This window comes from Mandrillus leucophaeus, unplaced genomic scaffold, assembly GCF_000951045.1.
Source record: "Mandrillus leucophaeus isolate KB7577 unplaced genomic scaffold, Mleu.le_1.0 Scaffold11, whole genome shotgun sequence".
NCBI classification, from domain to species: domain Eukaryota; kingdom Metazoa; phylum Chordata; class Mammalia; order Primates; family Cercopithecidae; genus Mandrillus; species Mandrillus leucophaeus.
The window spans coordinates 3,235,334-3,244,009 of NW_012099209.1; the positions used below are offsets into that span (position 1 = coordinate 3,235,334).

At 55.8% G+C, this 8,676-nt stretch overlaps 2 protein-coding genes across 8 annotated transcripts in view; one reads left to right on the forward strand and one right to left on the reverse strand.

Annotated features, from left to right (window-relative positions):
• The window catches only part of COPE (coatomer protein complex, subunit epsilon), a 26,580-nt gene extending 20,331 nt beyond the window's left edge, over positions 1-6,249 (reverse strand). For 5 of the 7 annotated variants that reach the window (XR_001007186.1, XM_011990612.1, XM_011990584.1 and 2 more), the window contains exon 1: positions 1,961-2,213. Coding sequence is in view for 6 of the 7 variants with exons in the window: in XM_011990612.1 (XP_011846002.1) it covers positions 1,961-2,086 (126 nt within the window). In the remaining variant the exon portion in view is untranslated. Of the gene's footprint in view, positions 1-1,960; positions 2,214-6,237 lie in introns of those variants that run through there. The other 2 variants (XM_011990593.1, XM_011990611.1) reach the window with 2 other exon arrangements.
• Positions 2,425-8,676, forward strand: part of DDX49 (DEAD (Asp-Glu-Ala-Asp) box polypeptide 49) — an 18,100-nt gene continuing 11,848 nt past the window's right edge. Inside the window, exons 1-9 of the mRNA XM_011990571.1 lie at positions 2,425-2,589; positions 3,491-3,614; positions 4,592-4,677; positions 4,772-4,893; positions 5,256-5,443; positions 5,533-5,673; positions 7,127-7,202; positions 7,517-7,593; positions 7,776-7,873. Coding sequence (XP_011845961.1) covers positions 2,475-2,589; positions 3,491-3,614; positions 4,592-4,677; positions 4,772-4,893; positions 5,256-5,443; positions 5,533-5,673; positions 7,127-7,202; positions 7,517-7,593; positions 7,776-7,873 — 1,027 coding nt within the window. The 5' untranslated portion in view covers positions 2,425-2,474. The remainder of the gene's footprint in view (positions 2,590-3,490; positions 3,615-4,591; positions 4,678-4,771; positions 4,894-5,255; positions 5,444-5,532; positions 5,674-7,126; positions 7,203-7,516; positions 7,594-7,775; positions 7,874-8,676) is intronic.

The following is an 8,676-nucleotide window of genomic DNA, read 5'->3' on the forward strand; positions in this document are numbered from 1 at the left end:
TGGCTACCATCTGTTGAGGAGCACAATCCTTCCTCAAAAATTAGCCAGGTGTAGTGGCACAAGCCTGTAATCCCACCTACTCGGGAGGCTGAGGCAGGAGAATCGCTTGAACCTGGGAGGCGGAGGTTGTGGTGAGCTGAGATCATGCCACTACACTCCAGCCTGGGCAACAGAGCAAGACTCCATCTCAAAAACAAAAACCAAAAAAGCAAAAAACAAAAATTAGCTGGGCATGGTAGCAGGCACCTGTAATTCCAGCTACTCAGGAGGCTGAGGCAGGAGAATCGCTTGAACCCGGGAGGCAGAGGATGCAGTGTGCTGAGATTGTGCCACTGCACTCCAGCCTGGGTGACAGAGGGAGTCTCTGTCTCCAAAAAAAAAAAAAAAAAAGTATTCCTGGCCAGGCACGGTGGCCCACGCCTGTAATCACAGCACTTTGGGAGGCTGAGGCAGGTGGGTCTCAAGGTCAGGAGTTAGAGACCAGCCTGGCCAACACAGTGAAACCCCATCACTAGTAAAAATACAAAAATTAGCCGGGCGTGATGGCATGCGCCTGTAGTCCCAGCTACTCCGGAGGCTGATGCAGGAGAACTGCTTGAACCTGGGAGGCGGAGGTTGTGGTGAGCCAGGATCATGCCACTGCACTTCAGCCTGGGCAACAGAGCAAGACTCCACGTCAAAAACAAAAAACAAAAATTAAACGGGTGTGGTGGTGGGCACCTGTAATCCCAGCTACTTGGGAGGAGAATTGCTTGAACCCAGGAGGAGGAGGATGCAGTGAGCTGTGATTGTGCCACTGCACTGCAGCCTGGGTGACACACAGTGAGATTATGTCGCTTGACCCTGGGAGGCGGAGGTTGCAGTGAGCCGAGATCACGCCACTGCACTCCAGCCTGGCGACACGGCTAGACTCCATCTCAAAAAAAATAAAAAAAGAAAGAAGGAAAAAGAACCAAGAAAGACGTATGGGAACAGACACATAATTCTCCCTCCCAGATAAGCACAACAAAGAGACACAGAAGCAATTCAAGCCTCTGATAAACTCTCTCACCCTGAATCCTTAAAAACTCAGTCTGTAAAAGAGTGTGCCTCTGACCCAACTCGGCCAGAAGGCGCCTCTCAGGTTTGTTTTCTCTAAAATAAACTTGTCTTGACTGGCAAGTCACCTTTCGTGTTTCTTTCCTCTTTCTTTAATTCTTACAACTTTGTCACCCAGGCTGGGGTGCAGTGGCGCGATCTCGGTTCACTGCAACCTCCGCCTCCGGGTTCAAGCGATTCTCCTGTCTCAGCCTCCCGGTAGCTGGGATTACAGGTGCCCGCCACCACGCCCGGCTAATTTTTGTATTTTTGGTACACCCAGGGTTTCTCCATGTTGCCCAAGCTGGTCTCGAACTCCTGGGCGCATGCAATACGGCCGCCTCGGCCTCCCAGAGCGCTGGAATTAAAGGTGTTTGAGCCACTAAGCTGGGAAACTGTGTTATCATTCTGAGTCCAGCGGAATACAGTGCCCGTCCATAAAAGTGCTCAATGAAGGATGAATGAATGAATGGTTAAGCTCTGAGAGAAATAACCAGGATCGGTGGGCAGGGAAACGTCCCTCTCTGAACTTTAGGGTTCTCATCCGTAAAATGAGGATAAACAACAGTCTCCACCTCACGGGAACTGAACGTATGGCTGGACAAAAAACACTTACTGTAACTACAGTGGCATAAACACCTCCCTTACTCAAAACGCCTTCAACGGCGCAGAGCGAGCGCTGTACGAGTGAGCAGTACCGTAAACTGTTACTGCTCTGGGTTCTGTCATGGGACAGTGATTACTCCTCACTGAACTGTGAAGAAGTGCCCAAAAAACGCGAGAAGAAAAGGGAAAGTTTTTAGATGCAGAACACGGCTCGCAGCCACCAGGAAGCGTCCTCCGCCTCCGCCCCCAGCGTCCCCGCGCCCCTGCGCGGCCGCACCTTCACCCGCTGCGCCTCGTTTATGCACTGCTGGTAGCTGCCGATGTAGAAGGCGTTCTTCACGTCGAACAGCTCATCCACCTCCCCGGAGCCGCCGGACGCCGGGCCGGGGGCCGGAGGCGCCATGTCGCTGTCTTCTCACCCGCTCCTCTTCCTGAAAGACACGTCGGCCGGAAGCAAGACACCTTCACGGGCACGCTGGGAAATGTAGTTTACTTTTTCCGAGTGGCGGCGAAGTAAGCCAATGGGAAGCTCCACAATGATAAGCAAGGGGGCGGGAGACGTAAGTGCGTCACGCAGGGCATCTCGGGAATTGTAGTGTGTTTCTGCAAGCCAATGGGATCCGGGGAAACATGATAAGGATGCGGTCGAGGCTGGGAATGGGCTGAGGGAGCTGGAGAAGGTGGGACCACGCAGGAGGCAGATCCAATAAACAGGAAGAGTTTTCTCGTGACGTCGTCGGCGCGCGCCGGAAGCGCGGATCACACGGGCACCCACACGGCTGGTCACAAGGATGTCAGGCTTCGCGGAGCTCGGGCTGTCCTCGTGGCTAGTGGCACAATGTCGGCAGCTGGGTTTGAAGCAGCCCACGCCCGTGCAGCTCGGCTGCATTCCCGCCATCCTGGAGGGTGAGTATGGCTCGGTGCCTTCCCCAAGAGGCGTCTCCGCTCCTCTCGACCCCTTTCCCTTCTCGCAACCTTTGCTCATTCCGGTTCCACGAGGCGAGGGGTAACCTCCGGCGTTACAGGAGATCCGGGGTTCCGGAGGCCGACTGGACAGTGTTGGCATTTAGCTTGCATGACCGACTTGCTTTATGTCCGTACACAACTGATGTAATCTCTGAAATTTTCATAGTCTCACCACAGGGAGGGTTTGATGAATGACTAATCGATAGTATCGCAAAATCCTGCAGACCCGGTACTGCTATTTTTATTTTACAAATAGAAGTTGAGGCTGTCAAAATTGCTGGTAGATCCAGGACTCCTTGGTCCTGTGATTGCTCCTCTAGGAGCAGGTCTTCTCTCTGCTCCTCTAGCCCAACCCAGTTTGGCCATTAAAAAGAGGCCCACAGGAAGCCCAAGATGTGACAAGTCAGGGATTAAATAAACAAATGAAGGGGTCAGCAGGGAGCACAAGATGCCTATGAGGGAAGGGAATTCTGGGTTCCCCAAGTTCATGTGCTCCTGGAGGGAGTTAGAATGAGGTGGTGGGAAGCTGTGGGCATCTCAGGTCAAATGGATATGTGTTCCAGTCCAGCCTGCTCCTCACTGGCTGTGTGTCCTGGGCAGGTCTCTGAAACCCAGTTTTCCTTTCTGTTAAATGGAGACGATAATGGTCTCCCCTTCCTAGGATTTGTCCGTTGCCAGTGGAAAGTGGTCAGTATGCCCAGAATGGAAAAGGCTTACTGGCACACAGGACTTGACGCACAGTGATTGCTCATTAAACGCTTTGTAAGCTGTTGTACACTGTGCCCAGTGGAATGGCTGTCCACACATGGAGGGTATTGATGCTGCTTTGTCCTCAACCCAGGTCGAGACTGCTTGGGCTGTGCCAAGACAGGCAGTGGGAAGACAGCAGCGTTTGTCCTTCCCATCTTGCAGAAGCTTTCTGAGGATCCCTATGGCATCTTCTGCCTCGTCCTGACACCCACCAGGTGAGCCCCCAGCAGGCCTCCTGAGTATGGGTTAACCAGCTGTGTTCTCTTGAGCAAGCACCTTTCCCTCTCTGAGCGCCCGTTTCCCACGTGTGAGATGAGGATGAAAATCTTGCTACCTGCTTCTTAGGGGTCCTGCAGAATTAAACAAGATGGCCCGGGTGCAGTGGCTCACACCTGTAATCCCAGCACTTTGGGAGCTCCAGGTGAGCGGATCACTTGAGGCCAGGAGTTCGAGACCAGCCTGACCAACATGGAGAAACCCCATCGTTACTAAAAATACAAAAAAATTAGCTGGGCATGGTAGTGCATGCTTGTAATCCCTGCTACTCGGGAGGCCAAGACAGGAGAATTGCTTGAACCCAGGAGGCGGAGGTTGCGGTGAGCCAAGATCGCGCCATTGCACTGTAGCCTGGGCAACAAGAGCAAAACTCCGTCAGAAAGAGAGAAAGAGAGAAAGGGAGGAAGGGAGGAAGGGGCAGGCAGCAGAAAGGGTATTGGGGCCTGGGCATATTGGAGCCAGTTTGAGAAAGGCCTTGAATGCCAGGCGGAGGGTTAGAATTGATTCTGGGGGTATGTGAGCAGCAAAGGTCATGGGCCAGGGAGAGGCTAGGACAGAGTTGGCTGGGGACAGAGAAGAGGAGAGGAGGCTGATGCTTGAGACCCTCTGGCTGAGGCAACTGGCTGGTGGTGAGGCCACTGCTGAGAGGCAAACTGGGGGAAGGCACGGGTTTGGGGTAGGAAGAGATGCTGAGGCCAGTTTGGGTTGGGCTGATGAGGAGGGATGTTCCAGGCTGAGCCTGGTGAGGGGGCAGGGGCCACAACAGCCTCCAAGGCTCAGCATCAGAGCCTTTGTGAACAGGACTGGGCAAGTCAGGAGCCTGGGGGCTCAGGGAGGAATGCTGGGGTTGGAGAGGGGAATGCGGGGCAGGCCCAGAACCACTACCTGACCCAGCCTGGCCCCTTCACACCCACAGGGAGCTGGCCTACCAGATCGCAGAGCAGTTCCGGGTCCTGGGGAAGCCTCTAGGGCTGAAAGACTGCATCATCGTCGGTGGCATGGGTACGGGGGCTGGGAGGCGGGGGAAGCCCCAGCATGGGACCTCAGCAGCTTTGGACCACCCGCCCAGCCCTGCCTCTCATACTCTGTCTCCCAGACATGGTGGCCCAGGCACTGGAGCTCTCCCGGAAACCGCATGTGGTCATCGCCACACCAGGGCGCCTGGCAGATCACCTGCGCAGCTCCAACACTTTTAGTATAAAGAAGATCCGCTTCCTGGTGAGTTCGCCCCGCCCCTGCAGACTTCAGGAACTGGGCTCGGAGCCTCCAGTCCCAGCATCAGAGCCTGGGGCACCATGTTATTCCATTTAGGAAACGTATGTTCCTTAGACTTTCCAGTAAAATGCTAGGAACAGTGACAAGGACCATTCAAGGACCAAAAAGAGGAGGCCCATTCCTAGCAGTGTTATTTGGGGGTAGGGCCTTGCTGAGACTTGGGTGAGGGGCAGGCCTCCCTTGGAAGGAGGGTACTCCAGGGCCTAGGATCCATGTCCACGCCTCTCAAAGAGGCCTGTTTCAGGGGTGGCCAAGACCCGGGGTCATGGACGATACCCTCACCCCTGCCCCCACTGGCATGGCAGGTGATGGACGAGGCAGACCGGCTGCTGGAACAGGGCTGCACTGACTTCACCGTCGACCTGGAGGCTATCCTGGCGGCTGTGCCGGCCCGCAGGCAGACACTGCTGTTCAGCGCCACGCTGACCGACACACTCCGGGAGCTACAGGGCCTGGCCACCAACCAGCCCTTCTTCTGGGAGGCACAGGCCCCGTGAGTCCGCAGCCCAGACAGTGTGGGGAGGGCAGCTCCATCCTACAGGCAGGGACACTGAGGCGTGCGGTCTGCCTGTCCATCCCCAGGGTGAGCACCGTGGAGCAGCTGGACCAGCGCTACCTGCTGGTGCCCGAGAAGGTCAAGGACGCCTACCTGGTCCACCTGATCCAGCGCTTCCAGGATGAGCATGAGGACTGGTCCATTATCATCTTCACCAACACGTGCAAGTGAGCGGGGCTCGCCTCTCCCCTCCCACCGCCCTTCAAAGGAGGAGGTGGCCCAGCGTCTTGGGTCTGGGACACAGTCTCAGCTCTGCTCAGCCTGGAGGTCACGGGGGCTTTCCTCAAGGAGCCAAGGTCACCCCATCTGAAGGTGCAGCCGGGCTTTGGGGTTCCTCAGACCAGCCCTTGATGAAAGGTCCAGGAAACCCCTGCAAGTGTCTATTTGAGCAGCCCATTTGCTGTGTTCTGGGGGTGTCACTGAGCTTTCCTGGGCCTCTAGTCCCATCTCAGAGGAAGCTGTGACAACTAACAGGCCTGGTGTGCATCTGCGCAGACAGAGAGCCCTGGGGAGGGCAGTTCACATCTTCTCCATTGAGCTGTTTGGGAAGATCACTGAGAAGCTGGAGACTTCCAGCATGAGCCAGGATGGAAGGGCAGAAGTCAAGGCGCTTTAAATGTGTTACCTCCCAGAAGAGGAAAGTTGGGACTGGGCGCAGTGGCTCCCGCCTGTAATCCCGGCACTCTGGGAGGCTGAGGTAGGCGGATCACCTGAGGTCAGGAGTTCGAGACCAGCCTGCCCAATGTGGTGAAACTTTATCTCGACTGAAAATACAAAAATTAGCCAGGCACGGTGGTGAGCACCTGTAGTCCCAACTACTGTGGAGGATGAGGTGGGTGAATCACTTGAACCTGATAGGTAGAGGTTACAGTGAGCCGAGATGGTGCCACTGCACTCCATCTTGGGGGACAGAGCGAGACTGTCTCAGGAAAAAAAAAAAGAGAAAAGTTTGGCTATAGTGTGGCTGTCAGGCACGGCAGGATCCAGCAGCTTACGTGATGGTCCCCATCCTTTCTCCCTGTGCCCTTGTTTCTACTCTGTTTTCCTCTGCTGGCTCCTTCTCGGCCTTCTTGGTAACAGCGACCACCCCTAGCAAGTCAGTTTCCAGCCCTGCAGTCCCAGGGCCAACTCTTGTCAGTTCCAGCTCCAGGGAGGGATCAGCAGAGAGTATATCAGGCAGGCAAGGCCTGTGCCAACCCTCATCCTGCCTCTTTTTTTTTTTGAGAGTTTCATGCTGTCCCCCAGGCTGGAGTGCAATGGCGCACTCTCACCTCACCGCAACCTTGCCTCCTGGGTTAAATTCTCCTGCCTCAGCCTCCTGAGTAGCTGGGGCTACAGTCATGCACCACCATGCCCGGCTAATTTTTGTATTTTTAGTAGAGACGGGGTTTTGCCATGTTGGACAGGCTGGCCTTGAACTCCTGGCCTCAAGCGATCCACCCGCCTCAGCCTCCCAAAGTGCTGGGATTACAGGCGTGAGCCACCGTGCTTGGCCTGCTGCCTCTCCGTTGTAAGCTTCATGGGGCCACTGTGCTAGGTGTCTCAGGGGCGGGTGGGGGCAGGAACACCTTCCCAGAACCCGAGAGCTGGAGGGATTGACAGGCCCGTCCTTCCCGCCAGGACCTGCCAGATCCTGTGCATGATGCTGCGCAAATTCAGCTTCCCCACCGTGGCTCTGCACTCCATGATGAAGCAGGTGAGGCGACCCCGGGGCCCGCCAGCCTCACCCTGGGACACCTCCCGGCCTCAGACATCAGCCCCGATCCTTCCTTCTGCCGGGCGCCTTCTTCCTGCCGCCTGGTCTCTTCTGGTCCCAAAATATCGCAGCTCACGAGGCCCTCCCCGACCACATCTCTTTTAGCCGTCATTCATTTGTCCTGGTCTGACTTCTCATGGCCACCTTCCTCAGTGGACGGCTGGGGGACTGTCCCGGCCTCCACCCTGTCCCCAGGCCTCACACGGAAAACCCTGCCTTCACTCATTCCCAGTTTTCTTCCCAACCCCGTGCAGAAAGAACGCTTTGCCGCCCTAGCCAAGTTCAAGTCCAGCATCTACCGGATCCTGATCGCAACAGACGTGGCCTCCCGGTGAGCAGCCCCCAGTCCCCTGCCAAGGGCACTCCCTCGTTTACTACAAGGCCCCACGGATGAGAAGGCTGGCCTCAGGCATGTCAGGCAGCCCCAGCCTCCCTGCTGAGTGACCCTGGGTGAGTCCTAACCTCGGTTTCCCCACATGGACAGTGGAGCTGACCAGCCACATCTCCCTCCAGGGGCCTGGATATCCCTACGGTACAGGTGGTCATCAACCACAACACCCCCGGGCTCCCCAAGATCTACATCCACCGAGTTGGCCGGACGGCCCGTGCAGGTGAGTGGTGGAGGGGGAGGCCGGGCCTTGGGCCCCTGTCCCTCCAGCCTGCCCAGCAAATTCAGGTGGTAGGATGTGGGTAGGGTGCAGCCCACAGATGAGAGCTACTCAGGGCCATGTTTGCAAGTTGGGGAGTTGTCCTTTCTGAAGCAAAGGTGAATCCCAGCTACTCGGGAGGCTGAGGCAGGAGAATCACTTGAACCCAGGAGGTTGCAGTGAGCCGAGATCGCACCATTGCACTCCTGCCTGGGCAAAAAGAGCAAAACTCTATCTCAAAAAAAAGAAAGCGTAGGGCAGGGTAGGGTAGAATGCCAGGCGCGGTGGCTCACGCCTGTAATCTCTGCACTTTTGGAGTCCAAGGCAGGCAGATCACAAGGTCAGGAGTTCGAGCCCAGCCTGGCCAAAATGGTGAAACCCTGTCTCTACTAAAAATACAAAAAAATTAGCCAGGTGTGGTAGAGGGCGCCCGTAATCCCAGCTACTCAGGAGGCTGAGGCAGGAGAATTGCTTGAACCTGGGAAGCGGAGGTTGCAGTGAACAGAGATTGCACGATTGCATTCCAGCCTGGGTGACAGTGCAAGACTCTGTCTCAAAAAATAACTAACTAAATAAATAAGTAAATAAAGGCCGGGCGTGGTGGCTCACACCTGTAATCCCAGCACTTTGGGAGGCAGATCACGAGGTCAGGAGATCGAAACCATCCTGGCTAACATGGTGAAACCCCATCTCTACTAAAAATACAAAAAATTAGCCGGGCATGGTGGCGGGCGCCTGTAGTCCCAGCTACTCGGGAGGCTGAGGCA